This window comes from Haliotis cracherodii, unplaced genomic scaffold, assembly GCF_022045235.1.
Source record: "Haliotis cracherodii isolate W230 unplaced genomic scaffold, xgHalCrac1.p SCAF_7, whole genome shotgun sequence".
NCBI classification, from domain to species: domain Eukaryota; kingdom Metazoa; phylum Mollusca; class Gastropoda; order Lepetellida; family Haliotidae; genus Haliotis; species Haliotis cracherodii.
In genome coordinates this window covers 37,798,467-37,820,171 of record NW_027266330.1, presented here as the reverse complement: position 1 = coordinate 37,820,171, position 21,705 = coordinate 37,798,467, and the positions used below count along the sequence as shown (strand labels likewise).

The window sequence follows — 21,705 nt, the reverse complement described above, 5'->3', positions numbered from 1 at the left end:
GGGATACATCACGGAACACAAAAAGTTGTGTAACTGTGAACTTAAAAAAACACAGCATTAACATGAATGACAGACAGGATAATCGGAACGTATGTCTACACGATTACCAACAGCCCATAAACCACATGCACCCGAACACAATTTGTAAATGCACACACAAAACCATGCCTAACATGAGTGTTGAAAAATGAATTGGACGTTATGACTATGTGTTCTGGCTTCGGTATCTCCATGGAGCTTCTAACTGTGTCGAGCTTGTCTTAGCCTAAACCATTTTGACATACATGACGAATACCTGATGGCAATAGGCGAATGATCGTATGACGTCACAGGAAGTGCTTGAATGCCAACATGCTGTTCGTTTCAACGGTAATGTCCCATTTCCAAACACTAACATCAACCTAAACATTTATAGCTCTCCCAGAAGTACCTCCATAATTTTGCCCAGTAGGGATCCAAGTCGAGGGTTATGGCAGTTTTATGTTATTATCGAAAGACGGCTAATGCTGACTGGATGACAATAATGACTACATTTTGGATATTTGTGTTCTGGTTGAAAACGTGTCGATGTACCCTTACAGAGTTGAAGCTGACCTCTCGAGTATTGAGTGAGTGAGTTGTGTTTAACGCCGCTTTTAACAGTATTCCAGTCATATCACGGCGTGTCAGCTTGATGTGGGAGGAAAGCCCGAAGTGATGCAGGTCTCAGACGTTTACAACTTCGGTGAAACCCACGAGCACGGGTATGGTGCTGACAAACCTAGAAACATAATCGGGGCGAACCGGGATTCGAACCCACAATCATAGGTTTCTGGCGTGCCCAAGGGACGCAACTCTGCACAGCGAATTGCGGCGCCTTAGACGACTGGGCCACCTGTGCCCCTCTCGAGCATTGATTCAGTGTCACGGCTTTGTACATTGTGGAATGCAAGGTGAGGGAAAAACAGTATTCCATTGGCGAATCCCTAAAAGGGAGATCAGATGGTCACAATAGCTGACTGTCATCACATCCTGATAGCGTGGATCCATGTTCATGGTATCAATCACTCGGAACTTAATTACGAGCACCGTGATGCGACTGCAATATGGCTACCTGCGGCTTAAAACGACATTCATCCACTCTCTGGTACCGCCGTGATACGCTAGTTCTCGTATTGCTGACAACGGCGTCGAAACTCATCTCACCAACATCATCAGCAAGAGATGTGCCCAAGGCTTACCTGTGCACTGATTACGTGTTCTTGTCTGTAGAATCAGAGGCTGAAAATCTGTAAAACCACAGTGAACCAACGGGGCACGTAAAGGCCTCCTTCTAGTGCCTGCAAAGGATATGTATTGTGTTTGTGACCCTAAGTCCACGTACCTACTTAATAACACTCATACCTATATTAAAAGCAGGAGGATTACTTTCGTTATCTTTGTTTGTGTATGTTGGTGTTAGGAAAACGTGATCGTGATATAGGACAGTAAAGCATGCACAGCCGGCTACAATGACAGGATAATCCACGATCAGGGCTGCTGGGGTTTCTACACTGTCTGGAATGGTATGTGACGGAATTTGAAATCATATATTATCATCCATGACTCGTGGAGTATTGAAAACACAGCGTGCTCTGATCGAGGATGCAGACACATTTTGCCAAGAACATGCAAGCACTAGCAAATGGGATTACACACATTATGAATACCCATAATAGAATGAACAGACATAACAGGGAGGCGTGAGTTGGGCACATATAAACCTGGGGTTACTTGCAATAACAATAAGCACATCACATCTAGCACCAGTTCGTAATATATACAATTATATAGTTATAAAATTCAGGTTGAAAATACTAATAGCCATTCCAGAATTCAGATTAGTGTTGGCGAAGTCTATTCACGTATTGCATGAAATTAGATATACGTATTGACCAGACGATTTTATTTATATTCATTTCTCATAAACATCCGCATTATTTTTGAAGCGGTTCACACTGAATAGAAATAAAAACAGATTTATTATATTTATTAAGTGTTCGCAATAAAACACACTTATGTAATCAACGTTTAAACGTATTTGTTATGTAATACGCTACAGGGATAGATTGGATAGTATACAGGGATAGTATACCACACTGCAAACCAAGCAATAGTTTGAGTGTTTTTCACAATCCAGACACCACATATAAAACAGGTCGTCAACCACCACCGGTCTTACCTCGTCTGCGAGGGCCATCGATAGCTTTCCTCTTCAACTCTTGAGCCTACAAAATACAATGATACTTGATAACTTTTAATCAAAGGTACCAAATGATCCTCTCTCGTTGTGTTACTAAGTTTGTAGATAGTTATACTTCCTTTTCAAATGGTAAGTCTCGTGTCGGTGTAAATATAGTTAAGTTGGTATAAGCGATGTATTGCTAATTCGTTCGCTGGTTTATGTGACTTAATATTTGTCAAAATAGAACCGAGGTTAGACTAACATGAAGACATTTCTTTACAATAATTATTTTTCTTTTTTTCGAAAGAACCTTTCCTCCTCTGCTGTGGAATCAAGCAAAGTAGACTTGGTTAGATTGATCTAGACTTGCCGAGGCTTTTAGAAAACAAACAACCTAATAAATATAAATTCCACTGTCATGGCGCAGGACGAGACCGAGGTATGCGTGGCGCGTATGTTCTGTATGTAAATGAGCATGACCAATACATGACATGCATCCCTTTATACATCGCCAGTGGTATCGTTTTCATTTTCATTTCCAACTACTCTGCCGCTGAATCACGTGATTTGCATATGATGACTCACCAAGAACGTGAAACATACTTTCGATTCCCTAAAATCACCTTTCTCCAAACCAAACGATCCTTCAACTACTATGCATTAGCATAAAACACTAATGTTTCATATCGGTAACAGACAATCGCCAAGCTCCTTGACAAGTATGTCTCATGTTGGTAGGCAGTTTCTTGTTCTATTACTGGATAAGCTTAATAAAGTCTGGGCTGTCTCATGTACGTCTTATACTATTTGGGATAGTTCTGATGAAGCCAAGCCAGTACAAACCCTTCTGCTCAGGTTGGACAACGTCCTCCTCGTTGGGGATGGCGGTTGTTCAAGTCGGAGACGACTCTCTGCACTGTCTTCGATCCTGTCAATCTTTATGACTGCTCGCTGAAATTAATATTTGTACTTAAAAGGCTGAGCTGACAAATACATAAAGATGCGGTGCCTGAATCAAATGACTGCATCCAATTGGGTGGCATTTTCATGGTTGGTTATGAGAGCAAGTGTGCTTGATATGATATATAGCACATGATTCATCTCCACGAGGTGTGCTTAGCCTAGAAACCACACAACATGAGCAGCACATAAATAGTCTTTGCGAAGTCAATGGTATTAACGTCAGCCTCAGGAATTCTAACCGAGTAATTGTAAGTGAATATTGTTTTATGACGCAGAAACTAAGGGTTTTTTTAAACAGAGAGTTGTGATATAATAATTCAGAGACAAACCAATGGCTGTAAATATCGTCGTGATAACTTTACTTTTATCATTTTATCTTAAATACAACTGACCTGTGCGTAAATACGTTGCAGGCATTTGTATTTTGAGATGATCGGGTTAACATTATTTACAAGAATTTGGGTTAATCGTGTTTATGATTTGGCATAGTGAGTGAATTTGAATCACTCTCAATCACTCACTCACTCACTCACTCACTCACGGTATTGTAGCCAAGGCTGAGGTAAATGTTGATAATTTCGGTGACGCCAAAGATGGTGCCGACACACGAAGGGTCATTATAGAGGACTAGAACGTACGCAAAATGGGAAACGAGTTTCAGCAACTTAAGACTGACTGCCAGTCGATAGTAGAGAACAGCATAAGTAAGGGAGTAGCAATATTCCAGCAATGTCACGGCTGGGGACACCTGAAATGGGCTTCACCCATTGCACCCATGTCGGGAATAGAACCCGGACCTTTTGCGTGACGAGAGAACCACAAGGTCAGCCGACCGCCCTGAGTATATCATAAGCAGTAAGCATACCATTCATCATGTGATCACCCTTGACTGTTGTACGGAAGAGGGAATGAATGAATAATAAGGCTGGGTAACATTTCAGTTGCATCACGGCCAGCTAGCTTATGAAGGAATGCATGTTACAGATGTCTACCACATTCGGGAAACCCAGGTGTACGTGTTCGCTGCTGTTAATTTTAAACCTCATAGAGACGCAACAATCCGAGGATTCACACACGCCTTAAAGATACAGCCCTGCCAATGTTTTGTTTTTACGCCAAAGACGAGATGTCCACTCGAGTAAAGGAATGAAACCATTCGTATCTGGTCGGTGGGGTAGCCTAGTGGTTAAAGCGTTCGCTCGTCACGCCGAAGACCCTGGCCGATTCCCCACAAGGGTACAATGTGTGATGCCTATTTCTGATGTCGTGATATTGCTGCAATATTGATAACATCGGCGTAAAACAATACCCACTCACCGAACCCCCATTCATAACTGATCTAATTGAATGTAATGCTTACCCGCAGTGGTCTGTCCTGCCTTGTAACGGTGGTAGTCTCTTTCTTTTTGGCCGGTTCTGCTATCACTACCTTCTGTGTGTTATGTTTCTCCACCTCAAATCCTTCTGAGTCTCCTGCTTCTTCCAGTTTCTCTTTCTTCGTCATCCGCACAGGCTTACGCTTAGCCTTTGGTGGTTTCTTCACAGGAACCTGCTTCTGTCGTGGACGTAGACCCTGCTTCTTATAGTTCCTAGCTAAGGATGCTTCTTCCATTTCCTGAATTTCCGTCGTAGCCTTCAAAAGCTTGTACTTCAGGGGAGCTGCCAGAAACTTGAGTTCCCTCTTTCGGGGGGTCGTTTTACTCAACTTGGCAATCTTCCTGATATATTGACTAGATTTCTTTTGCGATGCCTTTGTAGTTTCCTGCTTTTGTTTCTTTGTCGGAGTGGATTTTGATTGCGGATGTTTGTTTCCATTCCTTGTGGTGGAATCCTCTTTGTCCTGACGTTCTCCTTGACTAGAAGAGGATTCCGTGTTCAGACTGTCCTCTGGAACAACTTGGGTCGAGTCGGAATGTGCTCCAATTTGGTCCTTATTTGAATGAACAAAGGGCGCAACGTTGGCAACGGGGATATTTTTCTGATACATTGATGGCCTCTCGGGCAACGAATTCCTTCTCATAATCTCCGGCCGTACATATTTCTCACCCGGCCTTACCTGCCCATCAGCTGCTGCTTCAACTGATGGAGGAGCAGGTGGTTTCAGAAGAAGCTTTGCTCCATCCTTATCCTTCACAGCTTTATCTCCTTGCTGTGCCCTCTGAATGTTCTCACCACGGACACCAACGGCGCCCGCAACAAGCCTATTCTTAACAGGGGTTGCTGGTGGATCGAGCTGTGGTGGTTCATTGTGTAGGGAGGCGTCCTCGGGAGGAGGGATCTTATCGTGTGGGCTAAGAATGGGCATTTTTGGAGAAGCTGGACTTGAAGGTGAAATCGTTGGCATCTTGAACACACCATCCATCGTACGATGAACGTGATGTGGAATTGAGCTAGGTACGTGCGTTGCCACGCGTTTCTGATCTTCGTCTTGGCCAAAAGCATTTAGTATCCTATGCTTTTTGGACAATATTTTGTGTGGTCCAGGACGAGGGACGGATTTCGGTGCAGGTTTTTGGCTTTGGTCACTATTGCTGGTGGATGTCGGTATAGCTATTGTCAGCGGCTCAGTGTACTTGGCCATATTCATCTGTTCATCCTTCTGGGTCTCGGCAGCAGGTTGAGATTGGGACTTCTGTGCTGGGGCTGCTGTTACACCGGTGATTTGAATTTCGGGAGTTATTTGAGAGGATTCGCGTCTCTGCACTTCCTGTTGTTCTGATACTGGCGGCTTGTACAGTGTCGTGCTTATAATCTGAGTCTTGGGAACATTCCTCTTGTCATGAGTTGTAACAATGTACCCATTACTACTGGGTAGCTTCATTTCATAGGAAGGCTTAGTCTGGGGAACGTTTGGATGAGATCGGATTGGTTCATGGTATCTATTGTCCACAGATCTCGGCTCTTCCTTCTTCTGTGGATAATACGCAGACTTGGCTGTGATCATGCTCTGACTATAGAGTGAGCCAGATATTGTACTTTGAGAAGTTGTTATTGGTTTACTGTAATACTGATTCTGTGGAGGTCTCTGTTGCTGTTGCTGCAGTTGTTGCTGCTGCTGCTGCTGAGGAGGCGGCGGCGGCTGCGGCTGTTGATGATGATGATGTGACATTGGGTGTTGCATGAGCTGATGTTGCTGCAACGATCGTTGATGAAGCAGCTGTTGTTGATGTTGCTGCTGATGTTGCTGTTGTTGCTGATGTTGCTGTTTCGGCATCGTAGGATATATTTGATGATGCGGCTGCGGTTTATGGTTAGCACTGGAACTGGCACTACTCTGAGTCCCTGATTGCCTTTGATGACTGGTCTGAGGTGAAATATAGCTACTGACAGGTTTTTGATAGGAGTTCGTAGTATGTATATCATTCTTTAATCCATATGATGAAGATGTGTTCTGGCTATAGGACATGGCCCTTCTGTAATCAGATGCGTCAACATAAGATCCAGTAGCCTTGGAATACACAACACTTTGACTAGACACGTGGAGTTGTGGAACTGTCGTCTTCTGTGAAGTCTGACTGGGGTATGCATTTATTTCAGGAGGTGAGGGATAACATGTTTTTTGTTCCTCATATTTTGGCTGCTGACGAAGAGGAGATTTAACTGGCCCTTGGTTCTGGAAACTTTCAACCTGGGAAACAATTGCCTCGTGTGCCGGATAGTACATATTCTGAATTTGCTCTGTCTTTGGCTGACTATGTTCAACTTTAGGCTGCACGTGTCTTTGACTCTGATAAGCATACTTGTTCCCTTTCATATACACATTACTTTGGCAAATATTCTGCTGGAGCTTGATATCAAACATTTGATCAGTTTCAATATCATATGTGTACTTTTGTCTTTGAGGTGCCGGCGCAGTCATTAAGACCTTACTTCCAACCTCTTTAGACCGTAGATCCACGGGAATATCAGTTTTGACACACGGCTTCTTCATGGGAGGAACTCCTCTACTATCAGTCTCAGACAATCCATAGTCTAAAGAAGTATCCGCACAGCGCTTTCTAGTTTTAACTGACAAATCTAAGGGGCTTTCAGAAGCAGCCCCAGCACTCAGACTGTTATCAACACTAGTCAAATCCAAAGGCATACCAGTCTGTATAGATCCACTTTTAACAGGCTGCATCACATGCTTCACTGGTGGATCTTTGGTCTCAGTCCTTCTCGGTGGGTATTCATGTCCACGAACACTCACACCTTGGGATGAAGTCAGTTGTCTAGCACTCTGGTTACTTGGCACAGAATAAACACTATGACGCTTGTCGACACTATGTGGTACTGGGGCGTGTTGGCTGCTTGGATTATAATGATGTTGAGACGATTGGGGTGGGTTGGGAATTTGATTTGACCGTCTCAGGGCATCAGAAGAAGCTGCAGATGTCTGACTGTAAGACATTGGGACAGTGGATCTCGGGATTCCGTACACACTATCACTTAATACTTGACGTTGTTGTGAACCGACGGGACTATGTAGAGGTCCGTATTGGCTTGACTGACCCTGGTAGCCCTGTCTGATAGGGGAATGTCTGCTCATGGCATGCATGGCGCTCTGCATGGAACTAGATTGCACAGGCATCGGCATTTTCATTGTCTGACTTGCCTGAGTCACTGCACTAGAATGCGGATATCCAGTTTGTTTAGGCGACTGGGGTATGCTACTACCCGTCTGATAGCCCATGGGCACGGATCCCGGATACACTGACACAGAAGACCTCGGGCTAGCAACGGGGCTGTGTTTATCCACAGCTGCAGCTTCGTGCATATGCTGCCTATAGTCAGGAGACTGTTTTAACTTAAACACGCCAGTTAGCCCCCCACGATTCTGAACGCCACTTTGAGGTATTCCAGTTTGTATTGAACTAGGGTATCCTGAAATAAGTCCAGAGTCGATGGCTCCGAGCTGAGAAGACTGAACACGATGCTGACTAAGAGATGGGTATCCGACTGTCGTCAACGGTGGCACTCTGTCAGTCCTGCTTGTCAAAGGTAAACCATTTTGTATAGATCCGCCTGCATACGAAGACACATGTTTCTGACTTTCCGCAGCGATGGCACTATTCACAGAAAGACTTTGGGGTTGCACGGTTCCCGAGTGTCCAGAATGGGATCGCGGGAATCGGGAACTGGCCTCCGATGATACACTGTTGCCATAGTAATACAATGAGCTGCTCTGTGACGTCAGGCTGGAATTATGTCCTTGTGTTGTGGCATAAGCAAGTGGTGGGACAATCTTAGACTGAGTCACCCCGGGAACAAGCGTACCCCTGGACAAGGAAGCAGTCTCGGGGTGGGGCTGTTGTACAGGAAGGTATCCGGGGTATTGAGCTTTCCGCTGATCCACCAACCCCATGGCTAATGGCGGTATGCCTTTACCTTGTTCCTTGTGGTTATACATCGTGGCGTTTATCTGCAACAAGGAAACTGATAGTAAGTCCTTGAACGTTTTTGTCGCGATCATAAATCTAACACATGAAGATAAGGAAATATCATCAAATTGATTCTAAAAAAGATTTGCTTTTCTCAATGACATTTTGTAAATCGGTAAATCCTCATGCCATATTTACGTAATCTGATACCGCTCTATACCTTCCATATGATTCGAAGTCATCGAACTTATATGGCTCTGCATACGTCAAAGAACTTATCTCACATCCTTCAAATCAGTATTTCACACTTGCTTCTAACATTTCAAGATCTTCCAACTGAGACCCAACGCAGCTGTCACTGTTGTTTTCGTCAGTTATCGAAACCGGTCGTAGTTTGGTCAAATGAAGTTGCCGGGTTTCACACCAGGGAGTTAATCATATGAATGACGTCATGTGAATGTTTTTCCCATGTACGCTGTGATTCATATCACAAAGTAGATCTAGTTGTTACGTTGAGTTCTCATACGTCATACTATTAGAGCGTCCTGCACGAGATGTGTTACTTACGGATACAAAACTAAATACATCATATATCATATATAATATATATATATATATATATATAGAGAGAGAGAGAGAGAGAGAGAGAGAGAGAGAGAGAAAAAGAGAGAGACAGAGAGAAAGAGAGAGACAGACAGACACACAGAGAGAGAGCTGTTCGCGGACACACCCAGCACATACATACACTATTTACATTCTATAAACGATCTCGCACGATCCCAAATGTCGGATGTATGTATACAGTTCGTGACCGTTAAGTCAATTGAACAATGCGGAAGTTACTTGAAATTCAAATAAAACAGAAATATTCACATCATGCCCTCAGTTGACATCCTACATCATCTATGTGTGTCGAATATCAACACCCGCACCACGTTTTCATCTAACAATTAACCCATTTTCAGCTATTTAATTCTGATATAAAAAAACTTGTTAAATTTGAAAATGATAATTTGTTATCATTATCAATAGGTTTGATCAGTACAATTTACAACATATAATTCAGAACAACGCACGAAACACCTGGACTCAAAACACAGCCTACTCACCGAGATCACGCCAAAGGATAATAACGCCACAGAAAGTAGCTCAAGAATATTCAAGATTCAAGTTTGACATAGTTCCGGCTTGTAAAGCGACTCGGAATTAATCCCTTACCGAGAAGAATGTTTACTGGTCCAACAAGGAAACATTTCCCATATCGCCACCAACGCAATGCGGTTATGACGACAACTTGAAACTCCTCCGTGTGGAACAGTTACTATACACGGCTTGAATACGCCTCAACTCGAACAGTAATAGTTCTCCGCCAACTTATCGCATAGCACGTTTCAAGCCTAGTCGCCCTCTCATTACAGATCCGGCCATCCCACTGTGTCCAAATCGCATACATCTGGGGAAGACTCTTCACACTCGTGCTACAAAATGCTAGCCGTGACCTTTTGGAAATCGATTGGGCTAGAAGCCTACAGAACGGCTCGGAGTCTCATAATGTTCTTAGCTAGAGGCCCAAAGCGAACTGTATTACGTCAAAACATATCGCCGCTATCGAGGGAATGAACAAATAGCAGACGACTCTCGCTTGAGAACCGTTACATCGCTTACGTCACATCCTACACATGGGACCGATAGCAGACGATAGATGTAGGGGGCAGACGTGACGGTTTTGTCAACAGACGACATACCATTCGTACAGCGTGAAGATAGAAATGGAACTAAAGAGGCGTGAATAATCAAACGGGATCGGATCGCATCGTTGGATGGATATAATGTTTAATTAATATTCATTATTCACAAATGATCGAAACTCGTCATTTCATGCCAAGAAGGTGAAGGTCATTGAAATTGGTCATTTATATTGCAAATTAGCAATGATTACGTTTTAATGATGGAACGTATTAGGTGTGTACTGTGTATTTGGTATATTTTTTAAACGCTTTACGCGAAACGATCTGGTTATAAAAGACGAATAAAAAGACATATAAAAATAATAGATTCAGTATTGATTCAAACCTGCAATATTACGAGAGAGGATAGATTCACATTTTATATTCATATGGGAATGGACACCGGATATAGCATGACGGGCGAACATCAAGCCATATTGCTGCACAATCACCCATATAGACGTATGGTTTTGTATCTTTACACACCCGATTCAACATTAAATTATTAATAAAAATGGCACACATCACAAACTTTATTAAACCACGGTTCTGTAAATATATTAATGTTTATTAACTTCAACTTTACAGCCTCATAATGACAATGAATGTACTCCGGTTTACAAATGACATCAGACACTATTAATAACCTCACTCGCTATCACAACGTCAAATACCATCACTCAACACAATGATACGCCATCACATCCCCTAGCTACCCATTACGACACGGAGAATGTCTTCCAAGTCTAGCGCCAGTAAATGCTGATTATGATGACGCGTAATACGGCGATACGTCACTACCCGCGACCAACGCCTATCAAACCACAAACAGTCGACCACATTCCCGTCAATTGAGAAGGGAAAGCGGACGAACGCTCGTAAGAAATAGTCATACAGCTCACCTGCGTCAACCACCGTAGGGAGCGTGTTGTCCGTGCGACATGGCGCGCGAGAATGTGCAGTGTCCCTTACCACGCATAAGTAACCTGCTCAGTCTATCAACAATACACACACCACTGTAATCTTTCTGCCGCGTCGTTTCCGTTTCAGAGGTCAGCGAGTGTCCCACATTCTCGCAGCCACTCGAGGCGCAGGCTCACCATATATATATATGTGTGTGTATATATATATGTGTATATTTCATATGTCTGGTCTTTTAATTGATTATTGCTCACTGCCATGCTGCACGATACTGGCACGACCGCGGTGTGTGGATTTATTATCAATATATGAATGTTGACCCATTATTACGATTCCTTTGTTCCTGAACCGCTGTTAACAGAATTTATTAATAATAATGTTGTCAGCTTTGTTGCCGCCGGGTGTTCAGCGGACGTTCGTTTCACACTCTGGTTGCAGTCAAAGTTTGCCATTCCTGTACAGAGAATGTTCTGGCGGCAATATTTATATATGTCCAAGAGATTAAAGAAAGTATTGTTTATATATCGTTGCTATTGTCTGTAAACATAAATAGATAATGAGGGATGTTTCGAGTGAATATGAGTGCATAGACATACACGTATATGCTACTCCCATGATTCTGAAGAACGCCGTTTGTTCATATGACGATAGTTATTGCCATATGCTTGACAGATTAACTCTAGTCAAGGATAAAAGTGGGTTTTCCTTAACTTCTTTTGAGTAGTATATGCATAAACTGATGTCAATAGGTGTGCTATTAAAAGAGCGAGTGAGAATAGTTTTACCAATTTTCATGTATTATCAGGGCTGGGGAACACCTTGAATGAACTTCACAAATTACACCCATTTGGGAATCGAACCAGCATCATCAGCTAGGCTAGCAAACGCTTTAACTACATGGCTACCACGACCTCTGTTAGAGGACAGATTGGATGTACACGTGAGATGAAATACCGACCACTATCACCGAATACCGTACCTATCGAAGTAAATATACACGTAGCTAGCTTTTTATCGGAACTGACTCCCTTTAACTCGAACGGTTGTCTCCATGTTCCCATTCTCGATTTCGTCTTTGACCGCATCGATAAAATGCTGTGAGTTGCAACGGTAGATATCAGAGTCGATGCCGCAAGTGTGAAACATTGTCTGGATATGAAGTAAACTTTTCAGATGGTTCCGTTGAAACCGGGGAACAGTTTATTCTAACTTCGTTTAATCCAAAGTAGACTTAACCGCGCGGCATGTAGCAAGGGTCAACCCATATTCATACAATCTGTTGATGTCTGTACGTGTGTACTAACAGCAACTTTGTTACATCAGTGAGATAACCTTCAGATTAATTTAGAATAAATCGAAGTAAGACAAGCAGTCTGGCAATTAATAACAGGTTAGTGTTGATACCCTTTTTGAGGCTATAACGATTATATATTCATCTCTGCGCATAACCATTATAAATTTAACTCTGGATATAACGTATATACATTCCGCAACTGATATGACAAATATACATTCAGCAACGGGTATAAACGAATGCACATGTACCTCTGGATATAAGAATATCCATTCAAATCATGTTATAACGAATATATATTCAACTCCGGATATAACGAATATACATTAAAATCATGTTATAACGAATATTTATTCAACTCCGGATATAACGAACATACATTAAAATCCAGATATAACGAATATGAATTCAACCCCGGATATAACGAACATACATTCAAGAACGGGTATAATGAACTCTTGGGACCGTAAAATCAATTCGTTTCCCTGGAAACGATTAATGCTGAAATCTCCCCATTTGCAACAACTGCAAATTTCGTGATGAAATGTCACGAATGGTGTTCCATCGAAATGATAGGATAGTACAATGGCAACAATGACGTCACATTGCAGCACGCCATGCACGTGCGGGATGCCACCCATGTAGTTTTCAAAATGTCCACCGCAATTGTTGGTATTTAATCTCACTGTCTTGCACTGTTGAAGCATTATCTGTGAACATGTCACGAAGAAGGTTATAAGAGGTGCATTCGACAGGCATGACCTACACAAGTATATGACGTCAACTCGGGTAGCCATAATCAGCAGACTGGTACGAAATCACGGGCAAGCTATTGCAGTACAGGTCATGGAGACCTCGCATAACATCAGGGCGTGAGGACCTGGCCCTGTTTCAGCTTGTACGTCGTCAACCATGTGTAACATGTTACCTAGAGCGCCAATGGTTACCCAATAGTCAGTGAGTGAGTATGGTTTAACGCCGCTTTTAGCAATATTCCAGCAATATCAGGGCGGGGGACACCAGAAATGGGCTTCACACATTGTACCCATGTCGGGAATCGAACCCGGGTTTTCGGCGCGACGAGCGAACGCTTTAACCACTAAGCAACCCGACCGCCCCTGTTACCCAATATACGGATGTCAACCAGAACTGTGAGGAATCGGTGAGGCGAAATGGGGTTTAACGTCGCGTCCAAGATTATCGCACTTATATAGCAATGTGCATGTACGTGTGTGTGTGGCTGCTTGTACAAGTCCGGACTGATGCCGATTTATAGTGCTAGCTCACTGAAATACCATGCCGCAAGTTTAACATGAATACCCCACTCAGACGAAGTATACTGACTCCGAGGCCACAGTAAATGCCGAGCGCCAGACAGGGTAACAACAAGTACCATCTTTTAACGTCTTTTCGTATGACGCCGCCGGGGTTCGAACCCCGGACCTTCCGCTCTCCGGGTGGATGCTCTACGTTGTGGGGAATCGACTCAAATCGGTAGGAATGAAGTCCACCTGATCTGTATACATGGACTGACGATTTTAGGCCACCTTGTTCCCGAGCAGAAACAGCTTTTCTCCAGAATGACGCTGTGACGACAGTGCAGTGGCCTGTCGAGTCCTGACCTGAACCCACTGGAGCATATATCAAGCAGATGCACGGGAACCAACGTTACAGATTCTGGCCCAATTGCTGACAGCTTTTCATCGCGAATGGCTGCTGCTGCCCATCCAGAAGATCAGGCCACTTACAAGAGGGATGAGACGGAGGCTGGAAGCTGTCATCCGGGCGCGTGGCGGGCTTACCCGCTATTGATGACTTGTGTGATGAATGTCATCTTTGGAAAGAAAATGACATTTTTCATCATCAGTCATGATGTGGAATTGTGTTCCTGACAGCGCCCATATACTTACTGTGCCTCCATTTTTGCACAGATACAGTGCCACCAAGTTTTTGTTAGAATCATGATTAAAAATTAAAACAGGATAACATTTAATGTTTTCTTAGTTTCTTGCAAATCGCATTCGTTTTTACGAGGCGATGTTGCTAGGGTTTCAGTGGCAACGCTCGTACGACCATTAGGGGTCATTAGGGATGCTTAAGGGGTGCTTAACTTTTTTCTTTGTGTCTATAAAATAGTAACATAGACGATATGCACTAAAGAACATCTGTAAACCATTATCTGCAATTAGTTTGATTTCGGGAGTCATGTAGACCTGAAGATCGTTATATGAAGAGGTACCATGGCTGTCGTAACGCCAACGTTCAACTGCCTCCGGTGTCGTTAACTAACATCCCCAGTATCATGTGTTGTAACCCGCCACTTCCTAGTAGTACACACTGGCCCGGTAATGCGTTGCTGATAGAATAGCAGCCTGTCCCTCTAACCGTCATTACGTTTACTTCCTGGTTCAATCTCACTGCAACATGGGTCACCGTCAAGACACATGGGTCATGTATATTTAACACTCTTTCCACTGCAGCAATTATCGCCGGTCTGGCCCGCCGGAACATGAATTTTATCACTTCAACGATGTAGGAACTAGAATTTGTATATCAAACTTTTGATGATCTTGAAATTTTAACAACTTGATGATACAGTACACTACGGTTATAACGAACTCGTACTAATTTTAGTTCGTTATAACCGTAGTTTGTTAAAAGCATATATACAGCATATGTACAACAAACGGCTGGTACTAAAAATAAGCGCGTTCGTTATAACCGTAGTTTACTGTCATAATAACGTATTGAATTTAAGGGGAGGTGGGGTGATCACAGGCGCTGCAATTCGCTGATTTGAGTCTCTTGGGTCTCGAGTTTAGTCGGATTAATGTCAGCCCTACTCGTATGTTTCGACAAATATAAGTCTAAAACCTGCATCACTTGTCTTTCTACAACAAGATGAGACCGGTGAAGATCCGGGTTGGAACAGGTCTTTAGCATCCCATGCTTGCCGTAAGAGGCGACTATGCTTGCCGTAAGAGGCGACTAACGGGATCGGGTTGTCAGTCTCGCTGACTTGGTTGATGCATGTCATCGTATCCCAATTGTGTGGATCGCTGCTCACATCAATCACTGGGTTGTCTGGTCCAGTCTCGATTTTTTTACCGCCGTCATACAGCTGGAATATTGCTGGGTGTGGCGTTAAACAACAAACAGTCCACACTAAGGTGACATCCCTGATATAACTGAAAGGTTGCCAACTGAAATACTCTTCAAAGCGGTGTCAAATCCAAAACTTTCACTCTTGCAAATAAACACTGTGGATAGACATGCGCCATCGTTATCCAATGGAAGGACAAGCATGTTGTTATTATCAACTTCCCACGACCAACATGACTATAAAACCACTTATTTTGGCCATGTGAATGTAAGGCACCATTGTCTAAGCCTGGCTCATGCATGACGGAATATGGTTAACGGATAATTATGTAATGACATGTACTCATGACGTCTCGAGAGAGTACATATGCGTCAGTTCCAAACCCACCCCGCTCATAAACAGACCTCAGATGAATGGGTCTAGCAATATGCATGTAACACGCATCGCTCAACACCAATTAGAAAGCACTACTTTCCACGTCACCTCTCTAAGGATCACCGCCTTTGCGTACACGCATTGACAAATATATCCGTCGGGTTTCCTATCAATAGCTCATGTTTGTATTGATATTTTTATCACATCAATGTAATAGAGACACTGAATATGAACCCTATGACACGTAGACGCATATCTGTCTCTCAAAAGTTACACATGTTTATTTATCCAGAATTGACGATTTAGTCCCAGAAGGTTATCGTATTTAAAAATATATATCTCAAAAATAAAAGTGAAATCCAAATGGAGCCCAGAACAATGCTTAGAGCTGAGGCAATCTAGACTTGAGTTATTGACTTGAGTTAGATAGGTATAATATTTTGCTCCAAGGTCTGGGAGACAGACTAGCGCATAGCCGTAAACATAGCCTGATAGTGAACAATTAACCTTGCTCCAAGGCTATACTGAATGATAAGTCCGTGGGTGTGTAGTGATTCTATCTTTATAAATAGGCAAGTCTAGATAAGACGCCAGTCTCTCATAAAGGACACCTTGTTCTTATTATTTATATAATCTAGAAATTATGATTGAAACTAATACTTTTTGCCTTAGAGACTTGTGCAAGTCTACCGAACAATTACCATATATTGTTGCAGGCTTAAGTGAATTTTCCAACGTTCATTGTATATATTATTTACTCAAACCAATCCACCGTGACTAATAAAAACCTGACACTTATTGCAGGTCTAGTCACGGAGTTGGATAACTAAAATAGATCCGAGGTCTAGTAGCCTTGTATGTCACACTCGCCCTTAGGAATCAGAACTAGATACGGGCGAGCGGGTTAGGGTTGAAATAACACAAATATATAAGCATTCATAATACGATTCGATAAAGTTGTAAAATCCTTTTTGTAAGTAATTTACAAGGGTTTACAACTCAAGTTATGTCTTAGAGTGATAACTTCTTTACAGTTGTCAACATTAGTAAGCTGTTCCGCCAGACCCAGCTCCCGCATCTAACTCACACTTCACTGCAGATGAACGCCATCACCGCTGATTGTCTCCGGCTGAATGTAAGTTAGGGGATTAATGCAACTGACATCAGTCAATGTGATTCCCATTCATGCGGTTAAAGCAATCAAGGCGATGCGGTTACTTGATACGGAGGCTGAGGCATTACGTCATCGCTGGTAAGGAGGCGAAGCGTCTATTTACAAAACGCAACCGGACGTTGAGCGAGAGCCTTGTGCAACACGGTAACCGCAACGCATAATGCCACGTGTTTTACCTTAATCCTGCTTGCATGTATAGCGGTGTAGCTTGTACAACGCCCCAGATAAAGTTTGAAGATACTAACTGCCGGCATGCATGTCTGGCAGTCGGCTCACGCAACATCGTACGATGGCAACGCTTGGCAGCTGGGTGTGCATGCAGAGAGAGAGACAGAGAGAGAGGTAGATAGAGAGGGGGGGGGGGGGGGGGGAGAGGGAGGGAGAGAGAGAGGGAGAGGAGTCACTCTCGACACTTTCAGTCACATTTCACAGTTAGGAAAGGTTAGGCATGTAGCTTGCTTGTGTGTTCTTAATTCTGATAGAAAAGATTACTATTAGTGTTTATTCGTATTTCTGGTACGGCTTATTTGTTAGTTGTAACGTAAATGTATTTTTCAGACACGTTTACTTAATTAGCCAACTATAGCATCTGGCCCGACAACATCCGGGTAGAGAATAGGTCTTAAACAACTCATTCTTGCCGTAAAGAGGCGTCTATGCTTATCGTAATATAAGAGACAACTAACGGAACCGTGTGGTCAGACTCGCTGATTTGGTTTAATACATGTCATCGTATCCCAATCGCCTAGATCGATGCTCATGATGTCAATCACTGGATCATCTGCCCAAGACTCGATTATTTACATACCGCCCTCACATAGCTGGAATATTTCTGAGTGTGGCGTTAAACAAGCACAGAAACAAACACACAAACCTATTGCGTCTAAATATTACATATCGTTTGCATTTGATTTAGAGAAGAATCCGTTTTGTCATACGTTGATTACTACAGAATAACCTTTTACAAGATATTATTATAAGACACGTTTGCCCGCTTGTGCTGGTGTTCGCTCTAATGGCAATACATATTCCATAAAATATTTGATATTCGGAAAATGAAGACCGCTGAATTATAGATTTATCACATACTCTTATATGATGTCACGTTTGTAAACAAGTATGGATTCTCCACATGGGTACACCCACATGAAACTTATGTTACGTTTGTGAACAAACATGGATGCACCCACTCATATCAAACTGATGGTATGTTTGTGAGTGAGTGTTGTTTAACGCCGCTTTTAGCAATCTTCTAGCAGTATCACGGTGGGGACACCATAATTGGACTTCCCAAGTGGGGAATCGAACTCGGGTTCTCGGCGTGACGGGCGGACACGTACGCTTTTACCCCACCGCCCTTACGCCCTTTAACGCCTCCTTTCACGCGTCTCATGAAACTGTCGACATAGAGTTGACAATCCCATGTACGATAACAACATGCGTAGAACATTACTAGACTTACATCTAGTCTCTGAAATGAACATACTTTACAGAAAAAAAACAGCTGTTAACTTAAAGTTATAATAGAAAGGAGCCCAGAGACTCTCTTCATTTTCAGATACTGCTACTGCAGTTATCTAGACTTGCCAAACATTATAGACTTGCATCGGCTGTTTTTGATATATTTGTATCAGGGTCTGTAAGACAGACTAGCATTACATCAAGTTGAAACTGTTCTACGTGAAGCATTGGCGACATTAATAAATAGACATACAGACTTGGGTTAAGACACTAATTTATTATTGATGTGATTTAATTCAAAACATATAAGTAGAGAATTAATGAATTAATGATATATGTACATACGTGTATGTTTTGTTGAATGCTTGTTCAGCTTGAGTATGGAGAATATTCATAGACAGACTGATATTTGCTACTCATCATCGCTTTCAGACAAAGAAATAAACAGTCACGCTTTCAGTTGACGCGCAGACACATAAATCATAAATATCCCGTTAAATGCATACGTGTCTCCCATATATCAGTAAATTGTCATGGTATGGCCGATGTCCTTCAAACAAAGAGCACACCCTGTTCACAAACACATGGCTCTCGTTTTAATAGTATCATAACGGCAACACAATGAGATTCCTCCTCTACACTTGACATTCACCGCTATGTTATTGAAGTATGATATTGCGCAGATTTATTTCTTATGGTTTTAAATTATCAGTTTTAGCACAGATTATTTCCTTGTAAAAATATAGATTTATGAAATGATACTATATGAGAAAAACTGTATACATATATATAAATGAAACCATAGGTTTATCATAAGAATGAAAAGGGGGTTGAAAAGGATGGTTAAGACTGTAGCGATGTCACAATGCCACTTGCCCATAACAGAGTAAATTTGATATCTTTACCGGATGTTTGAATAATATACAAGATGGTTTGGCGGTCACAGAAGTGTTAGGCACATGGTGAACCACTTGATCAGTACATTTACAAAGATATGAATAAACTTACCTTTTGGTAGCAGTGGTTTGAATACCCAGGACATTAATATGAGATTGGGAACGTCCGTTAACCTCAGATATGATATCCAGTTGTGAGGAATATATTCCTAGAGTGACATGTTGACTTCATATCAGTAGAAGGAAGGCACGCCATTAATAGACATACATACACTACGGCTGTTTAGTGGTACGTGAGCATGACTTAAAATACCATCAAATATTATCGTGGGCGAGCGATTCGTCACATGGCCTCATTTTCACCTCGCTCCTATGACTCTTAGAAACACGCCCATAGATGTGTACGAAGCGCGGAATAGCACTCACTACAAAGTCCAACGAAAACATACGTCAAGAAGGTGTAGACAACGACAACGCGCATGTATTGCTTACCGTGGTGAGTATGTCGTCATCCTCACAACAACTGCGAGCCGAGACTCTCAACTGTAAACTCCCGATTCACTGTCTGCTGCTATTTCCGCCTCGCAAATACAAACACAGAAGCATGCTAGCAAGGCGGTCGGTCGTATCCTCGTCTCTCGCAGCGAGATGATTCAGCAGAATGGGGTCAAACATGAAGATGGGAAAAGCTGTGCGTTGAACTGACCTTTACTCACTGCAAAACACCGACCAACGGGCCATGGCGCCCGGCGCAGACGACATCCGACTGTACATACTCCACACACATTTAGTCCTTGTTTCACAAGCAGCCATCTCGCTTGACCCGAATCTGGCTCCACGAGCCCATAATAACTTGTGGTGTCGGGGCAGGCTCGCTGGCGAAACACCAAACACACACATTCACCTCCGGACGAAGCGCGACCCTGAATTTGTCGTGTAATGCGGTCAATGAACCTGAATGCGAAGCAGCGTAATGGCCCCGAGGCTTTATATACGGTCCGTGATGATTTAGTCTGATTACGCGAGGCTGGAGCGTATCTTTGATTGGTATTGCATGAAAAAATGTTACTCACCTTAACACGTAACGACCAAACAGCCCCGATCGTCTGCTCGTGGAGTGCATATCTGGGTAATGGATTCGGGCTTGACTTGGCTCCATGTCATTGGGTAGATTTACTGTATGGTCACGTTCGGTCTTTTAACAAACGCTGACATCACCAGTGCTAGTGGCGTAATAGATTACGCACGTTGACACCAGTCTCTGGCATTAGGCGGCGTGTATAGATTAACTTACATCGGATGCTGAGACGCTTCTGCAGCTCTGTGTTTTTCTTGCTAATCGATAAAGAACCGATCCAGCCGACGATTTCTCGTGACGCAAAACGGAACTGATCGCATTTACTGTTGCGGGATTGCTGAGGCACTTAATGATTGAATAAATATTTTGGAGAGGAATTTAAATATTTAAAGAATTTAAAATGATATTTGATAGCCAATTCTGGCTTTTGAACTTTGTATGTGTGATATTTACGGCTCATTGTCGGCTACGTTTCAAAGAAGCAAAACGATATAACGGCTCATTTTTTCATTTGATGCTTGACATTTAGCATCAAGCCCTACTGCGAGAAGCATTTTCTGCTTGACCGAAAATGGGTTTTAATTTATCCTGTCTTATCACTTTCTTATTTTCGAAAGTCTTGGATGCACAAATATATTTAAAATGATTACCTTTAGTTTTCATTACATAATGCGTTGCCATTAATTACATACTCGATAATATTAATAATTATTTTGCGTGACATAAAATACGAGCTAACTGGGCTTGAGGAAGATGTAACTTAGCATTTTTTCGCAGAAAATAATAATAATAATAATAATAATAATAATAATAATAATAATAATAATAACCGACAAACCCCTTTTCATATTCATAAGAAATCTCTGAGCAAAACAGAGTCGTTTGTACCGTTCCTAATCCATCATAAGCATGTGTCTATAAATCGCTATAAAATAGTGAGTTAGTGAGTGAGTATGGTTTTACACCGATTTTAGCAATATTCCAGCAATATAACGGCGGGGGACACCAGAAATGGGCTTCACACATTGTACCCCGGAATCGAACCCGTGTATTCGGCCGGACGAGCGAACGCTTTAACCACTAGGCCACCCGACCGCCCCTATCAAACTGTGATGACACCAGGTGTCCGCGAAAAGATGGAAATCGTATC

At 42.5% G+C, this 21,705-nt stretch overlaps 1 protein-coding gene across 8 annotated transcripts in view; it reads right to left on the bottom strand.

The window, feature by feature from the left end:
* Positions 1 to 20,749, bottom strand: part of LOC139448276 (uncharacterized) — a 54,214-nt gene extending 33,465 nt beyond the window's left edge. The window contains exons 1-5 of one of the 8 annotated variants that reach the window (XM_071229817.1): positions 20,551 to 20,749; positions 4,527 to 8,567; positions 3,047 to 3,154; positions 2,201 to 2,246; positions 1,221 to 1,319 (exon numbers count right to left, since the gene is read on the bottom strand). In XM_071229817.1, coding sequence (XP_071085918.1) covers positions 1,221 to 1,319; positions 2,201 to 2,246; positions 3,047 to 3,154; positions 4,527 to 8,555 — 4,282 coding nt within the window. In that variant the 5' untranslated portion in view covers positions 8,556 to 8,567; positions 20,551 to 20,749. The other 7 variants (XM_071229816.1, XM_071229811.1, XM_071229810.1 and 4 more) reach the window with 7 other exon arrangements.
* Positions 20,750 to 21,705: the final 956 nt, after the last annotated feature.